At 36.4% G+C, this 18,850-nt stretch overlaps 1 protein-coding gene across 1 annotated transcript; it reads left to right on the forward strand.

Moving 5' to 3' along the window:
* Positions 1–2,678: 2,678 nt before the first annotated feature.
* si:busm1-57f23.1 (uncharacterized protein LOC368621 homolog) lies at positions 2,679–17,684 on the forward strand. Its single transcript, XM_047372597.1, has 7 exons — positions 2,679–2,838; positions 4,697–4,751; positions 10,654–10,694; positions 10,830–10,972; positions 16,717–16,871; positions 16,976–17,077; positions 17,164–17,684. The coding sequence occupies exons 4-7, from the start codon at positions 10,885–10,887 to the stop codon at positions 17,257–17,259; spliced, it is 441 nt and encodes a 146-aa protein (XP_047228553.1). The 5' UTR covers positions 2,679–2,838; positions 4,697–4,751; positions 10,654–10,694; positions 10,830–10,884; the 3' UTR covers positions 17,260–17,684.
* Positions 17,685–18,850: the final 1,166 nt, after the last annotated feature.

The following is an 18,850-nucleotide window of genomic DNA, read 5'->3' on the forward strand; positions in this document are numbered from 1 at the left end:
GTTTTTTAATGTGAACTTGCTTATTTGGGCTTGAGTTTCTTTCCAAGTGAAACCCCCTGATTATCTCCCAGCTCCCCACAATAAAGCAAAACACAAGTGGAAGGTAGCTTGTCGTTTCCCCGCCACTGTTTCCTCGTTATCGTGCCGCCTGCCCGAGTTGACCACAGACCCCAAACACACATGCTAGAGCTCAGAGTGACAGCGGGAGAATGAGTTGCAGTGAGTGGGGGAAAACAGCAATGATGTATTGTAGTCCAGGTAAATGCCAGGCTTTATGCTAATTTTTACATATGTGATTTCTGACCACAAACAAAGAACACTGTTTGAATTAGCTCATGTGTCTTTTATTTTAAACTGTTTAAAGAATTTTTTTATTGACTATGTTTATGGTCATTTTGCTGTCACATATGCAAAATGCACTTTTCTTTATATCAGAGATTAAAAGTAGAAGTTATTCAAACTATTTAAGTTATTCAAGATTTTCATGTTTAAAGTGTTTAGCATAATTTTTTTTGCTAATGTGTAATGTCATAAAATGGTATACATTTATAATGTTTATAATTGCCCTCTATTTTACATAGTGTGGTGGTTGCCCGTTGGGCTTGTTTTCATAGAACTGGTTGCTTGTTTTTCTCGCAAGATCTGGCAACACTGTTCCCAATGCAGGCTGTGCAGAGCTGCGAGCAAAGAGGAAGAACACTGCTCTTGCTTTTGTACATGACATCTGTTGTAATCTATAATCGTTTTAGTTTTAGTCTCTAAATCTTTATACATATTAGTCATATAAAATTACTGTAAATCTAACTGACAAAACTATGATTTTACAGATGAATTACAGATGATAACTGTTCAGTTTTGGAAACGTTTGCTTTAATTTTCTTTTTAAATAAGATGTGGATTATATAAAAATGTACTAACAAACTTTTTCATTCCAATGTGAAAGCAATGCCACTCTGAAACTTCCAGTTTACATTTAACTTCAAAACTAAAACTGCTTGATGCCTGTTTTGACATTGTTGGATGACCCTGAACTGTACACCTGCTGGTATGAACTTATCTACACATTTCAGTGTCACAATAACTTCCACTTCAGCCCAGAAAGAGGAGGAGTCAAAGCTGAACAAAAACGCAGTGCTCCAACATGGTGGCCTCTTTTCACATGGGTTTCAGACGGGAACAGGACAGGGGAGGCACAACGCGCGAATGTGTCCATATATATATATATATATATATATATAACAGATAAATAAATATATGAAGGAAAAATATTTAATTTCGGAGATACAGACATAAATGTATTAATAACACCCCTAACACCCAGTAGAAAAAAAATATAAGACATGGTTTTACTTTTATTTTTGGTGATCGGCTTGGTATACTAAAAGCGTAATTCTTCTCTACAACAGCAGTGAGAGACCATCCTTTTCACCCAGTCCATTTAGCAGTTGTCTCCTCTATAGTATCCTGCACTCTAGAATAAAGATGGACGATACAGATGTGAGATTTTATCGGAATAGTTTATTTATTTTGAGAATGATAAAAAAAGTATTCAAAAATTCGTAATATTTGTAACGTAATATTGTTCCAATGGTCTTGTGTAAGAAGTGTGGTTATATTACAGCAATATATAGTATCTACCAGCAAAAAGTCACCTAGAGTTATCCAGTCAGATCAGTGGTTATTATCTGTCATGTTTTATAAACACCAACATGCAAAATGGGAATAGAGTGAAATACAAATTATTCCAGAAATAACAAGTAATTATGTTAAAATGTTCGTGACATTGTGTAATTATGTATGAGTCCTTGATATTTGCATAAGACAAATCCAATGTTTTGTTTTCTCTGGTAGAGCAGCTGACAAACTGTTGAAACACTGGAAGTATAGCAGAGAGGGAAGCATGGTCAAAATCACTAGATATTGCCAAAAATGCATTGGGGTGTTGTGTCTGTATGTCAGCAACATCTGAGCTGATGACATCACATGCAGTGTCGGCAACAGTTGATGGTGGAATGCAAGCCGTTGCCAAAATAACACTGGTGTACTCACTGGGTAAATAATATAGATGAAAGCTTATTGCTAAAAATTCAATATCTGGGATGCAGAGACGACACTTCACAGTAACATGTCCTGGATTACACCATTGGTTGTTCATAAACAACCAATGGTGTTTATGAACACCATTGGTTCCACCTCCTTTGCGTTTGCTGCTGCTCTTTAAATTTCTGTCTGCAAAAATCTTTCCAGCTGCACAGCCTTCAATACCGGAGAAGATAATCGCTCCCAAAAAAAATCTATTTTTAATTCACAGCAAAAAGAATAAGAGTTTTTAAAAAGAATATACCAGAATCTAAGTAACAGAGCTACTCCAACATACTGCCACCTTGAGCGACACAATTCTAGATTGTTGTGATTATGAATATACTATTTAATATTAATACTTTAATATTTGATTAAATAATATTTTGGTCTGTTAAGGGTTGTCCTGTGAATACCACCCCAATAAGGCAGCGGAATTAGGACAAAATTGAAAGGGATGAGCCAAGCCAATATAGCAGAGTCTCACACAGACAGGCAGTGAAAATCCAAGCCGGTGCTTTGAAGAATAATCCTCTTCCATAGAAATAGATAGACAGAGTACAGGAAATCAGACACGCTCGGCGTCGCATTCCCATCAGACCCCGCTTCCAGAACAGTCTGAGCTTCACCTGGACACCTGCTCATCTTCCTCTCCTCCTCTGAGGTTTGCGAGTCCCCATGAAGGCAACATTAGGGACGCTGGACGTAGCTTCAATCCCTGGGATTATAGGATGAAAACTGCCGTCACCGGGAGATAAGGTATATTTAGCCATCATTGAGGATCAGATAGACAAGAGTGTCTGGCGATCATAAACCAAGGCAGGCAGAACATCGGTGATACAGAGTGAAAACAGCAAAGCAGAGAAAAATAGCACTATCACAGAGCGGAACAAACTGCGACCGGCAGCGGCAAAGCCAAACACAGGCGCCATCTTGAATGTGGAAGTGTACTCTAAGATCTAAAGGGGAAGACATTAGTTGCTTCTACAAGCTATGATAAATTTAAATGTTCTCATATTTAAGTGCATCCATACCCTTGCCCCTAATCTCTGTGACCTGCTTCACATTGTCACTGCTTCCTGCTCTCAGATCTTGGTCTGCCACTCATCTTGTTCCTTTTGCATGCCATATCATGGGGAGCAGAGATTCCATTAGCTGCTACTCTGCTCTTACACTCACCCTCCAGTGAATAGGAATATTGATTCTCTTCCTCTACTAAAATTACATCTTGAAACACATGTTCACACTGGCTTATTAGCCTTACAGATTTTATCCATTCTCATATGTTGTTGACTTAGGAAAATGAAAGCATTTTCTTATGTGACCTTAAGTTTGAGAAAGGAACCCTCAAATTTGTCATGAACCCGACATCAAATCTGGGTGTTAAGATTGCTTTTATGAAAGATTTTGAAATTGGGTGATGCCTGAAACAGGTGAATGGAACTATTTGAGTCTGAAAAAGCTCATAATCTATACAGATTAACTATAAAACTGCTAGTAAATTTGGAAAAATAAGATAGTGTTAACAAAGCAACTCAATTTTCTTTTGTCTTGAAACAGGGTTTCTTGTACCTTCCTTCATTGTAATTTGGTAAAAATGTTTATTGGGAGTTCGATAACATATGAACCTTGTTTCATTATAATCGAAGAGGGTGGATTGTTATGGAAATTTTTTGTGCCTTGCTTGATTTGCTCTTTGATACTCTACAGGAACTGACAAAAGTATTAGAACCCCTCAGGTGTTGTTCCATTCTTCTCTTATTTAGTATTAGAGTAATGGTTTCTCAGCCTTCTGCTTGCTGCTGTGTGAGATAAAATGTATGCCACACTGTTAAGATTATGTCTAGGACAACAGGTCTCATGAGGGTCACCTTGAAAACTGTTGTAGATTATAGGAGAACTTTTGCTTTGTCTGGTCAGAACGATTTGGCAGCACTACTGAGCGCATCCCCAATGCTGTAAAAAATCCTTCTCTCTTACAAGATTATAATAAAGGTGATTCTGAGTGACAATCATCGGTCTCTGTCTTGGTAAAAACAAATTTTTCTACAACAAGACTCAATAAGAACATTCTGAAACCATGGTGCTTGTATTCCAGTCCATTCATTGGACAAACACGACTGACATCAATTATTGCTTTGAAAAGGGGATTTCCAGTTTTCAGCCAATCACACAGACCCCCTCACTGACCCTGCCCATCTCGCAGCAGCATGAATGTGTTTCAGTAAAGTATCTCATTAGGAGCATTAGTGCAGTGATCTGTAACCTGGCCAAAGGAGAAATGATTTGCTGTCTGCTTAACCTATTTGGTTCATTAGCTCACTATTTTAATATCATGGATTTAATTTCGGGTGACTTTCAAACCAATTTGCCCAAATCCCTTCCTTCATTAAGCTCAAAACACTACATGTATTGTTTCTATTTACATTTAGATGTGTCCGAGTGTGCGCTAATTTAAATAAAAAGACTTTTGTCTTTTATGCTTCAGCTGTTTGTGTCATTAATGGACAATATGCACTGCAGGTGCCCCTTTTTTCCTTACCTCTTAGCCGTTTAAATGACCTTTGTCTTTCAATTTGAGTTTGGGCATTGAATCTTTCTGTTTATCCATCTGCAGATGAGCCCACTGCAACGGTCAGTCTGTTCCCATCTGGGTGTCTCTGGTGCAATTGGTGCGTGCCTTTTCTTTTTTATGCTTCAATGCTTTATGTGTCATACTCTTTTTTTTCTAAAATCCATTGAATTGTCATTCTTTGTGTTTCTCTATTTCACATTCCTCTAGTTCTTTTGAATAAATAGCCATCAGGATTCCTGGCCTCATTTACATTTTTATTGTTCAGTTTTAGATCACACTGATGTTATTCAGTAACTCAACAAAGAAATACAAGTGACATTACATTTAATAAGTGATACTTCTTATTTTTGCTCATTAAATGCTAAGTAATCTGTTAAGCACAGATGCTTAAAGTCTCTCAATATCACTTTGAATAAATGACTTGGGTAATAAAAATAATTAAATGGGAATATTTTTGTTGTGAATTTGAATTATTTGGAATAATAATAGAACATATAGATGCAAGAGTTAACAAAGAAAATTGAAATGTCATACATATTCTTGTATTTGCTACAGGCCTTGGGCCATTGAGACCTTAAATATATAAAACAAAATGTTTCTCTTCACAAAGGCAGATATTCACATTGAGTCATGAGTGTGAACGTCTGCCTTTTGCCTCCCTCTGCTGGACATGTTGACAGTTTACAGACAAGATTAAGGATTTTATGTGTGTGGCTGTAACTTACAGGTCCTTCTCAAAATATTAGCATATTGTGATAAAGTTCATTATTTTCCATAATGTCATGATGAAAATTTAACATTCATATATTTTAGATTCATTGCTCACTAACTGAAATATTTCAGGTATTTCATGCAAATTCTGCATGTCATTCGGAAATCAAGGTGCCAGAGTCTGGAGGAAGACTGGGGAGAAGGAAATGCCAAAATGCCAGAAGTCCAGTGTCAAGTATCCACAGTCAGTGATGGTTTGGGGTGCCGTGTCAGCTGCTGGTGTTGGTCCACTGTGTTTTATCAAGGGCAGGGTCAATGCAGCTAGTTATCAGGAGATTTTGGAGCACTTCATGCTTCCATCTGCTGAAAAGCTTTATGGAGATGAAGATTTCATTTTTCAGCACGACCTGGCACCTGCTCACAGTGCCAAAACCACTGGTAAATGGTTTACTGACCATGGTATCACTGTGCTCAATTGGCCTGCCAACTCTCCTGACCTGAACCCCATAGAGAATCTGTGGGATATTGTGAAGAGAACGTTGAGAGACTCAAGACCCAACACTCTGGATGAGCTAAAGGCCGCTATCGAAGCATCCTGGGCCTCCATAAGACCTCAGCAGTGCCACAGGCTGATTGCCTCCATGCCACGCCGCATTGAAACAGTCATTTCTGCAAAAGGATACCCGACCAAGTATTGAGTGCATAACTGTACATGATTATTTGAAGGTTGACGTTCTTTGTATTAAAAACACTTTTCTTTTATTGGTCGGATGAAATATGCTAACATTGTGAGATAGGAATTTTGGGTTTTCATGAGCTGTATGCCACAATCATCCGTATTAAGACAATAAAAGACCTGAAATATTTCAGTTAGTGTGCAATGAATCTAAAATATATGAATGTTAAATTTTAATCATGACATTATGGAAAATAATGAACTTTATCACAATATGCTAATATTTTGAGAAGGACCTGTATATTAAAAAAATATATGGCATGTGCTACACTTCTTGGCACTACGGTTAAAACATATACAATTTAAAATAAAATAAAAATCATGTTTATTGAACCAGTATAACCTCACACATACAAAAATCCTACCTTTACTATGAGTACATTTAATCAGTTAGGAAAAAAGCAATCCCACATTGACTTGTAAATGCAAGCAAAGCATTTTTTGTAAATTTTATTTCACTTTTTAAATCTGATTAGAGTGGCAAATAACTTTTAATGAGGAGTCCATGACATCCTGTTTCCCTTGGGCATAAATATGATATGATGCAGAGGCATTTTTTCATTTCAAAATAGGAAAGACAGTAGAACATGGCATTTAAATAAGACAGATCTGTGTTGATCTCTGTGGTCACAAAATGGCTACAAAAAGGAGCTATTGCTTAAATTTGCCAAAAAAACTGGAACTGTGACAAAAAAAGGCTAGACGAGGAGACAAGAGGTTTATCTTGGTGTTAAGGGAGAAAAACAAGTCGACTTATCTCATTGTTTGAGAACTACAGCAAATGACCTGCTAACGGGTTGTTTAATAGGAAAATGCCTGTTCTGTTCGGCCTTCACGAATGTAAATGTGGAGTTTGCTAAACTCAGCTGGTAAGATGATCCTAAATCTGGCATACATCACTGCAGGTTAGTTTTGGCATGAAATTCCAGATGAAGATGTGGAGAAGCACATCATGTTCACTATTAAGTATGGAAAGGCGTCTGTGGTGCTGTGGTCCTGACTCTTTTTCAAAGGTCATGGGAACCTTGTAAGAGTGCTTCACATTGTGGTCTCTTACCATGAGATTTTAAATAAAAATGTGGTGGACTATTCGAGAAAACTGAAACTGGAACATGGATGGGGTTTTCAGCATCATATTGATTCACAGCATTAGATAAAATCAACAGGAATGGTTAAAAATAAAATAAATTGATAGCCTTCTTTCATTGCAATCTCAGTCCCCAGACCTCAATCTTCCACATTAAAGAAGGGAGACCTACGACTTTCTCTCAGTCTAGAGATTGCGCAAACAGGAATGGTCAAACATCCCTCTCTCTGTATGCTCCAACCTTGTGATGTTTCATTAAATCTTGTCCGATTTGCACAATGGGGTTGTACAACATACTGAATGTAAGGGTGCCAATTAGTGTGACACTAAGGATTTTAATTAGAATAATTATTCACTACCATGAATTGCTATTTTCCTTTTCCTGTTTGAGAAAATGTACACCTTTTAGGATTCTGTCTCAAAATGGAATTTTTCCATTTTCTATTCTGTGCCATGCTTTTTCTGTGGAGAGCCGTTTCATTCAAAATTAAATAAATAAATAAATACTGCTATTGATAAATGATTAATAAATATTCCATGAAATAAATAAATATAAAACAAAATAATTATGTTAAAATAAATTTTCATCTTATTTTATTTAATTCAGTTCAAGATTTATTTAATTTACTTAAAGATTTATTTATTTATTTCATAATGCAGTTTTATATTTTGACACCTTTACTTTGTAAAGCTACTTTACGGATTTCAGTGACTTTTACTTTTTAACCCCGTTTTTCATTTTAAGCTCTTTTTATTTCATGTTCTTATATATAAATGAGTGGGCGGAGTTTTATCTGTGGGGCGGCGCTGGGAACAGCAGGGCCGAGCTCAATTCGTGGCTGAGGACGGTAGAAAGTGTGCCGCTGACTACCCGAAGACATCATGCCGGAGGGAGCCTGGCTCCCTCCCCTGGCTCCGGGCGTAATAGCCTACCATCGCAGTTGCTTTTGTTTTTGTGGAAACCAATGCTGATTATCGACAAACGGGATGTCATTATTGTTATAGGCTGTTACTTTTAAATGATGATGTCTTTATTGGTTTTTATTTAATAAACAGCATTAGACCCATAATATAAGGTGGCTGTATTTACTTGGATGGAAAATAAATAGCTCTATGTGTGTGTATGACGTGCTGAAAGGCTCCCTCCGGCATGATGTCTTCGGGTAGTCAGCGGCACACTTTCTACCGTCCTCAGCCACGAATTGAGCTCGGCCCTGCTGTTCCCAGCGCCGCCCCACAGATAAAACTCCGCCCACTCATTTATATATAAGAACATGAAATAAAAAGAGCTTAAAATGAAAAACGGGGTTAAAAAGTAAAAGTCACTGAAATACGTAAAGTAGCTTTACGAAATAAAAGTGCCACAAAATAAAACTGCAATATGAAATAGTTAAATCTTTAAGAAATTAAATAAAAACATAATTATTTTGTTTTATTTCATGGGGATATTTATTTATTTCATGGAATATTCATAATTTATCAATAGCAGTATTTATTTATTTATTTAATTTTAAATGAAACAGTTCTCCATATTTTCCATGTAAGTGGTTTTTGGTAAGAAAACAGATTTTTTGAAATGCTTCTCCCAGTGGAGATTTTGAATAATTTAATTTGTGGTATTAACACCTGGGCTAGATGTCCAGACATTATAATGAGAAACAATAACATAGAGGAGCAACTTGCACAAACCACAACAGAGGGCAGTTTTTATATTTTATTCCATATTTGTCTCTGTGTAGCAGTGCTTTATGCAAGTTGTTATTTTTTAAATACAAATGCAAGTAAACTTAACATTAATTATAGGTGTTAATGCATTTTGATTCGAATCTCAGTCAGGTCCAACGTTTTTAACCTCAAGTCGAAGGTGTATCTATAGTAGGTTCATTGTAACCACAAACCTCTATTTATTTCATTGAAATTTTATTTCACAGACCAAAAAAAAAAAAGGAATATAATTGTGTATTGGAAGGAAAAGAATACATGATTTTATTTTTTTTTCACAAATTATCTGAAAAGTGTAAAATGTATTTATGCCCCTTCAATTAGTATTTGACCATATATTTGCCCCAAATTATTGGATTTAGGTCTTGTTTTTCGTTAAACAATTCTCATATGGGAACATTTTGTGATCTAAAGCAATTCATTGTAGCTCTAGGTGTATGTTTAGAGTTGTGGTTACTCGTTGAAAGTGGAATTCCTTCCCTATTTAAAGTCTTTTGCCATCTCTAACTGGTTGTTTTTCTTCCTGCCAACTTCCTGTCCCTGCTGAAGAAAATCATCCCCATTGAATCCCCTAACCATGTTTCCCTGTCAAGATAGTGTTCTGGGTGATGTGCAGCATTCATTTTTTTGCCACAAATAATATTTTTCAGGTTGGCCAAAGAGCTCAAATGTGGTCGCATGTCATCAGAGGACCTTCTTCCAGATGTTCGCATTGCCTCCTACATTGTTTATGGCAACCGCTCTCTTATGGTTGTCTTTTCTTTCAACAATGGTTTTCTTCTTGTCACTTTTCTCTAAAGGACAGTTTTATGCTATACAGATTATTCCACCTGAATTACAGAGATCTGCGGCACCCCCAGGTTTAAGGAAAACTCCAAATGGGACTTTTTTAACAGTTTATCTCTTGTTACTTTTCCATTAAGGCTAAATCTTTCAGACTATCATACAAACAGCTGTTTTATACTAAGAGTAAATAGCATACATGCGGCTCTATTTACCAGTTAGGAGACATTTGAAGACAGTTTGTTGCCTTGGATTTAATTTAGTCCTAACACAGTATACAGGGCTGAATTCATGTGCCTGCCACACGTTTCAGATCATTTTTTGGAAAAAATAAATGTAGAAATCTACGTATCTCTTTTGCTCCACACCAGTCATGCATTACAGGGTTTGAATCTAAAAGATAAAATTTAAATAAAACACATTGAAGTTTATACTTGTAACAATGTAAAATGTGGAAATGTTCTAGTGGTAGGACTACTTTCTATTGTATGCTCAGTGGATAAACTGCTTTTTTATGTATGACGCCATTTAATTCCTTACTCTTGCCTTACTAATGGTTGTACATCTTTTCAGTGCAAATATTTGGTTCTGATGTTCCTAGAACCAAAGCATGATGTTCTTTTGTTTATTGTGACTCACTGTGCGTAGCAACAGGTTTTAGCTCAAATAAAAAAAGCTAAGTTCATGTGAGCACATCCCCATGGAAAAGGCACTAACAGATGGTATGCCTACATAAAACACATGAATTTTCTTGGAAAATTGGACATCACATAACACCCACTTTCCAGTTTATCTCCATTGCTCACTGAAGCTAGCTTTTAGATAGATGCATGTCGTTATTGCAAGGCAGTAGGTAGGTGTGGTCTTCACTGACTGGTTAAAAAATCCAAAGCCTGAATGCTGACCAGCACACATTCACTCAGAACACACTGAAGCTCTTTCACTCTTCCTCTGTTCCAGTATTTCTCCTCATTTGTACTCACGGTTTGAGCAACAACAAGGTTTGTGGTACACTTTTTACACAGTCAGTAGTCAATTTTTATCAGTTTTTTGGTTCTGTTGTGTTTCTAACGTTTTAACCGTTTCTTTCTTTCTTTTCCTCTTTTATGCCTTAAAAATGGACCTGGACTTATCAGTTTCTTGCACACTTCCCTGGAACATCTGTGACTGACAAGTTTTTGGAAGGCAAAGATGTCTCTGCCATTGTCAGTGCTGATATGTCTGTCAGTCTCCCAGCTTTGTGTGGGAGATCAGCCTGTTGAGGAAGTCATTACAACTAGTAAGTTGATAAGAAATGTAAGATGTCCTATATAGACGTGTAACGATGCAACACAATATAGTATAAAAAGATCAATACCGTATTTAGATTCTGACCAGTTTTTAGATGCATCTCTTTACATATTTAAAAAAAAGCTATTCAACTGTGCAACCATGAACACAAAATCATGGTCAACAAATCAGTCAAACAATATCTCTCCCATCTTAGTTAAGTGGTTTTATGTGATCCCATTGACACATCAATGAAAAAGCTCTTTGAAGAAACCTGCATAATATGAGCTACATTTAATTAACATTTAATTTCTCTTTGGAATGAATAAGGTATTTTGGGATTTGAATTTGATTTGAATTAAAAAGGTAGTGTCTTTGTAGCCAGACATAAAGCAGCTATAATATTAAGTATCAAAAATATATTTTCAGTATTTAAAAAACACATGAAGATCATTAGATGACAATCAAGATATTTTAATTCTATCAGCCAGGCTAACTAACCCTTTGTGAACTCAGAGAATCTGAATGAATAGTGAGATGGGTAACAAAATTAAAATTAAAATTAGGTCTCAAATTGTTTTAAACAGAAAAATGTGATCCTTTAAAAAGAAAAGACAACATGTGGAAACAGTGTGGCTTTCTGACTTCATGATTAAGCAACGTGTGTGTTTGTGGACATATTCCACAGATCCCCAGATGACAACTCCTCACTTCGGTGTGGTTGGGAAATGTGAGTCAGCAGTTTTGCTTCAGCCACAAGTCAGACAAATGCATCATTGTCAAAGGGCTGTTTAATTTGGCAGAGTGGAGGTTAGTTTTTGGAAAGCAAAGAAAAGTCAGTGCCTTTCAGTACCAAGACTAAATTCTATGAAGACAGGATAAGTTATTAGTTAGACTGATAACCTATCTTGTCTTCGTTCCATTGGGATTTTATTTTAATGACATCATATATGTGGTGATATTTCCTTAGGTGAAGCTTGACCTAACTTTTATTTTATACGTGCAGTTAATTGATGACAAATTCAAACTAAAGCTTGAGGAAAAGTATTGTTTGGCTCTCTGTTCCGGACTTTTGACATCCAGAGGTCCTCAACTGAAAGGTGCAAAGTAGGGTGTGATCAGCTGCATTTGTTCATATTGTCACTCATCATGAGAGTCACTGCTTGACTGGGTGTGGCTCGAACATGCAACAACTGCTAGCTGGCAGTACAAGCAAGTCTTTAAATAGACTCAACAAACAAGAATGGTGTTAAATTGTCATTAGCACATCAATATAAATTATCTGCATGAGAAGGTTTCACATGAAAAATTCTAAGAGGATCCACCTATAAAACCACACCAGGAGAATGCCAGTGACTTTACTCTCAACCTTTACAAAAGTCAATCTAACTGTTGTTGCCTGTTTGCAGTTTAAACCAAGGTCTTTGCCACATGGGCTGTTATACAATACTAAACAGTTACTTTACAACACAAACAGAGACAATACAGTGAATATATAAATGTTAGTCATTTTGATTGGCCTGGCTACTTCAGGTACCACAGGGTTTGTCTCCACAAACTGCACATTTGGAGGCTGACCTTGTTTTTCTTCGCAAAATTACTCATGTTCTGTCAGGTTGCAAGTAGAGCATCTATGAACATCAATTTTAAGTCTTGCCATGAATTCTCGCTTGTATTTGAGAAAATTGTTTGGCTGGATCACCCTAACATTGAATATTCTTTGATCTAAACCATTCTACTGACAATATGTTTAGGATTGTTGTCCAGCTGAAAGGTGACATTTGCAGCGTATAACTGGTTTTTCTTCAGGATTGCCCTGTATTGTACAGTGTTAGTGTTTAACTAACACCTGGACACTGGACTTATTTACTAATACTTTGTCATTTTAGGTAACATATGAAGGCAATTGCGCTGAGATTCATTTAGGGGTATCAGAGTAAAGCAAGTTTAAGACAAATGCACTCCACACATTTTTCAAATTTGTATTTGTGAAAAAGAAAAAAAAAGTATCCTTTTTTGCAAATTCAAATTATGCCCTACATTTTTCCAGCCTATCAAATGAATTAAATTAAAATAGATTGTAATGTGTGTTTATAACTTGACACAATGCAAAAAAAAAAAAAAAGTATGAGTATGAGTAATGAGTATGAAGATTTTGCAAGACATTATATATCATGTTTGTATAGTCTACACTATAATCTAGAAATGTGTATACAGAGATGAACATATCATCATATGCAATTTGGTAGTATATTAAATATGATTAATATTTTAATATTTTATCATACAGAACAGCAATAAAGATACTGGGAGATATTAATTAAAAGAAAAATAGATCAATCTTAAAATGTACTCAAAATCAATCTGAGCAGTGATTTTTTTCTTCTCCAGAGAGCTGCACTAAAATAAATGATTTTTGTATATTCCTGTATACACATTTAATATTATAACCCAAAAATAATACTATATAAACGGTTAACAAACAATTTATACTCACTCACTACTGATTAACTAAAACAAAAGAAACAACACAATCCAGATGTAAACAACTGACAGCATAATGTAAAACAACACACTGTATTTCCAACCTCTACATTACTGATTAAACAAAACAATAATGACCAGAAAATGAAAACTCAAAACAACAATAAATAAAATTGAAAAAAATATTTTAAAAAAGTAATACCAGGAGCTTTTCAGTTTCTGCTCTCTGGAGCAGAAAGGAAAATGATTTTATGGAGTAATTCTGAATTCAACCTAACCTTGATCTAAGAGGGGAAAATTGGGATCAACCCTTGTATCTCTTTTAGATCAATCAGTTTGACCAGCACAAGACAGCAGCAGCAGTACAAAGAACAGAGTTCCTTACTTGAGATCTGATTTTTTGCTGTTTTCACTCTTATGGAGCTAGCCTGGTTTTATGTATGAGATGTAGTACTGGCACCAATCTCTAAGCTGGGACAAGTCTCAGCTCAAACAACTGTTCCATCTCCTCAGATGAAATTCAAAAAGAGAACATTTAACACATTTAGAGAATAGGCGGTCAATTCATATCCTAGGTCTGGAGAGTAAGCTTTCTGACACTGAGCTTGGCAGAAATATTCAATTACCAAAAGGAACTGATCAGGTTGGACTTGATCACCAATAAGATATGGGCCCAGAGAAACTGGGAGAACTGGCTTATATGCTAAGTCATGGATGGGTGGGGATCTTTCTATCTATAAAGATGTGTCCTTTGGGCTTCAGATCAACTTTTCCAAAATTCCAGATAAATGAATGGATAATAATAATCCATATGTATAAAACACAGCATTCCCCATCACAAATGTTAAAGCTTTCTAAAGTTCTAAATAGATTCAGATTGGAAACATCTATATAAAAAAATCTCCATAGTTTGCCTGCCTTTATGCTTGTCATCATTTCAGCCTGCTGTAGCCACACGTTGGAAGAATTACAAAGGAACTCTAAAACTGGCCTTTTATTATTGAAATTTTTAAGCCTAATGCTGCTGTGATTTACAGTGATAGCTTGTTGGGTTTTCTTTGGTTTCTAGAGTTTCCGCTAGTCGCCATTTTTTTTTTAGTCAGCTATGTCTTCGTAAATATCTTTCTTGATATGTTAACTTACTGTAATGTTTTTTCTTGTTTTATTTGCTGTTATTGTTTATTTTTTTCTTTTTCCCTAAGAGGAATTATTATAGGAAAATAAATTATAAGTCAGTAAGTTAAAATGTATTTATATAGCATGTTTTCACAGATAGATATCACAAAATGTGCAATGTAGACAACACTCTGACATTAACATAATTATACATAATAAATCTATCACTTAAAATGTCTGTTTTCATTGTGTAAAATAGGTCCTGTGATATGTCATTGTACAGCTATTCAAAATGGTGATCTGGGAAGAATGATGAGGCTCCTTGCCTCTTCTCTAAACCAGCAAACTAGGTCAACATTTTTGACCAAATGTTTGGGAAAAACTATACAGGTCCTTCTCAAAATATTAGCATATTGTGATAAAGTTCATTATTTTCCATAATGTCATGATGAAAATTTAACATTCATATATTTTAGATTCATTGCACACTAACTGAAATATTTCAGGTCTTTTATTGTCTTAATACAGATGATATTGGCATACAACTCATGAAAACCCAAAATTCCTATCTCACAAAATTAGCATATCATTAAAAGGGTCTCTAAACGAGCTCTGAACCTAATCATCTGAATCAATGAGTTAACTCTAAACACCTGCAAAAGATTCCTGAGGCCTTTAAAACTCCCAGCCTGGTTCATCACTCAAAACCCCAATCATGGGTAAGACTGCCGACCTGACTGCTGTCCAGAAGGCCACTATTGACACCCTCAAGCAAGAGGGTAAGACACAGAAAGAAATTTCTGAACGAATAGGCTGTTCCCAGAGTGCTGTATCAAGGCACCTCAGTGGGAAGTCTGTGGGAAGGAAAAAGTGTGGCAGAAAACGCTGCACAACGAGAAGAGGTGACCGGACCCTGAGGAAGATTGTGGAGAAGGGCCGATTCCAGACCTTGGGGGACCTGCGGAAGCAGTGGACTGAGTCTGGAGTAGAAACATCCAGAGCCACCGTGCACAGGCGTGTGCTGGAAATGGGCTACAGGTGCTGCATTCCCCAGTCCTGGGCTACAGAGAAGCAGCACTGGACTGTTGCTCAGTGGTCCAAAGTACTTTTTTCGGATGAAAGCAAATTCTGCATGTCATTCGGAAATCAAGGTGCCAGAGTCTGGAGGAAGACTGGGGAGAAGGAAATGCCAAAATGCCAGAAGTCCAGTGTCAAGTACCCACAGTCAGTGATGGTCTGGGGTGCCGTGTCAGCTGCTGGTGTTGGTCCACTGTGTTTTATCAAGGGCAAGGTCAATGCAGCTAGCTATCTGGAAATTGTGGAGCACTTCATGCTTCCATCTGCTGAAAAGCTTTATGGAGATGAAGATTTCATTTTTCAGCACGACCTGGCACCTGCTCACAGTGCCAAAACCACTGGTAAATGGTTTACTGACCATGGTATCACTGTGCTCAATTGGCCTGCCAACTCTCCTGACCTGAACCCCATAGAGAATCTGTGGGATATTGTGAAGAGAACGTTGAGAGACTCAAGACCCAACACTCTGGATGAGCTAAAGGCCGCTATCGAAGCATCCTGGGCCTCCATAAGACCTCAGCAGTGCCACAGGCTGATTGCCTCCATGCCACGCTCCATTGAAGCAGTCATTTCTGCAAAAGGATTCCCGACCAAGTATTGAGTGCATAACTGTACATGATTATTTGAAGGTTGATGTTTTTTGTATTAAAAACACTTTTCTTTTATTGGTCGGATGAAATATGCTAATTCTGTGAGATAGGAATTTTGGGTTTTCATGAGCTGTATGCCAAAATCATCCGTATTAAGACAATGAAAGACCTGAAATATTTCAGTTAGTGTGCAATGAATATAAAATATATTAATGTTAAATTTTAATCGTGACATTATGGAAAATAATGAACTTTATCACAATATGCTAATATTTTGAGAAGGACCTGTACAACTTCAGTCCCGAAAGAATAAACCCATCATTGGATAAAATAAATAACCCTGCAGTCTTTGTATACTATGTTTTTATTTGCTATTTTTACTGAGTTATTGTATATTACAGTGGACATTCAGTAGGTACAGTGCATGTAATTCTTGTAATATGTAATCTCCAAATGGACTGCCACAGGTGTTTGATATGTCTTACAGGAAGAAGAGCGCCTCTTCTGGGTGACTGGTCTCCGAAAAGTCCTGAGTCAGAAGATGTTCAGACTGCCACTCGACATGCTGTGAAAGAGTTCAACACACACTCCAAGGCCAAGAAGATGTACAAACTGGTCTCAGTTAACAGTGCTAAAGCTCAGGTTGGACTGATCTTCCTAAAAAACAAATTAATGTACCATGTCCCCATTAAATAACTCTAGGAAATGACACTTCTAATCACAGTTGAATCTGGTTCTTTCTTCAGGTGACCAATGTGGTTACCTTTAGGATACACACGATCCTTGGAAAAACCAAATGTCTTAAATCAGAAAACCATGACTTAGAGAGCTGCATTTTGGACAAAAAGGTAAACCTGCCTTTTTATGCACCCACAAAGAAATATTACCTGTTTCAGTTCTCTTTTAACAGTTATTGCTGTCTTCTCTTTCACAGCAACTGAATTGCCACTTTGAGGTGACTCTCAACCCCCGCATAAGCAACTTTGAGTTGCAGGCTAAAAACTGCAGCAAAGTTGTGAAGAAGGTTTAATTCTTCTTTACACACTGAACATTTTTATATAGTTTCTCATTTGTGACTGGTTTTATTGAACATTTAATACACACCAATAACATTATGGACCTAATTAAAAGGAAAAGGTAAAACTAAAAATGGATTAAATACAATTTGGCTTAGGATTTATCTCTTCTTTGTGACTTTTGCTTGTATATTGAAGCTAGTAGTGAACTAACTTTAAAAAATAATTGCATGATAAAAAATCATTTTTGTTCATCACTAGTTTGAAATACTGCATTTCTTTTCGTGTATAATTGTTTTGTAATACTTTTTAAAAGCCTTTTCAATGACATCCTGACATCAAATGATGCATTTTTCATTCTGATTGCTTGTGCTTTCTCTTACTATGTGCACATGTTTTCTTTTAGTTAAATAAAACAATACTAATATTAAAAATAAAAGATATGTCTCATAACTTTAACTTCAAGAAAACATTAAGATGGCCAGGTTGTTCAGCAATGTCATAATCTGTTATGATCTCTGCAAGGGAAAGTTTGACCCCAAACATTCATTACTGCACCATCCACATTTATTAACCACCCTTGTAAATATGTGAAAAAGCCTAAAACCAATTATTAATTTACTGCAGAAACAGTAGAATCTCAGACTGAAAGTTTTAGAAATATCCAACATTTAATGAGTGCATTGAATCACAATAACGTCTAACTCTAGTACAATGAATATTGTAAGCTTCATAGGGACCTCTTGAGGCTTGATAGGAAGAAACCCTTTAATTGTCCAACCATTTCAAAACAAAAAAGAATGGAGCTTGGTAAAACTCTGGGACTGGGACTTTAACTGCAATTGTAGGATTTGATCAGATGAGCCAAAGATTGAGCTTTTCAGCCGCAAACACTGGGTTCAGCATGGAAGGATGGTTTATTATGTGGAAAAGGACCTTGGGCCCAATGTTAAGTGTGCATTGGGGTCCCGTGAGGATCTGTCATTCTGTTTCTTAACCAAATCAGATGGGAACCTTGTAAGAGTGCATGACATCCTGAGCTATTTGAAAATAATGTGATATTTTAAATCTGGTGGCCTCTTTCACATAACTAAAGACTGATCAGCATTGGGTAAAGATCTAAAACATATGGCAACATAAACAGTTCACTAAACACAAAACGAGTGTCCCTCCATGAGGTATTGAATAAAGTGGAATGGTGAAAGATCTCTTTTTCTGTATGCTTCAGCCTTGTGAAATGGTATAGGAAATGTATAACCTTGCACAGAGCAAACTTAAACTTTACCTGATAGTTTTATTATTTAGACGTGTTTTTGTCTTTGCTGAAGTTAAGGCATACAGACTGCGTCTTTTTCAGTACAGTTTTGAATGGGTCAGAATTTTCCTCCAGCGCTATGCCAGGGTATAAATCAGCGCGAAACTAGACTCAATGGGACTAAAGAACAAAGATCATGCAATACATCTTGGTGTTGCTGAAGACTCATGCCAAAATCTGAACATCCACATAAAGTCTATTTCTATAAACAGCTTACCACCATCTTAGAAACATTATTAGAATGACATTTTTCCTATGAAAACAAGTCAGAGAAAAACGAGTTAATTTTT

The sequence above is a fragment of the Girardinichthys multiradiatus genome, chromosome 8, assembly GCF_021462225.1.
Source record: "Girardinichthys multiradiatus isolate DD_20200921_A chromosome 8, DD_fGirMul_XY1, whole genome shotgun sequence".
In the NCBI taxonomy this organism is placed as follows: Eukaryota; Metazoa; Chordata; class Actinopteri; order Cyprinodontiformes; family Goodeidae; genus Girardinichthys; species Girardinichthys multiradiatus.

Bases quoted from the DNA above. Each gene is read 5' to 3' on its own strand.
- si:busm1-57f23.1 (XM_047372597.1), top strand. From the start codon at position 10,885: ATGTCTCTGCCATTGTCAGTGCTGATATGTCTGTCAGTCTCCCAGCTT. The intron at 10,973-16,716 runs GTAAGTTGATAA...TATGTCTTACAG, and splicing joins TGAGGAAGTCATTACAACTA to GAAGAAGAGCGCCTCTTCTG. The intron at 17,078-17,163 runs GTAAACCTGCCT...TCTCTTTCACAG, and splicing joins GCTGCATTTTGGACAAAAAG to CAACTGAATTGCCACTTTGA.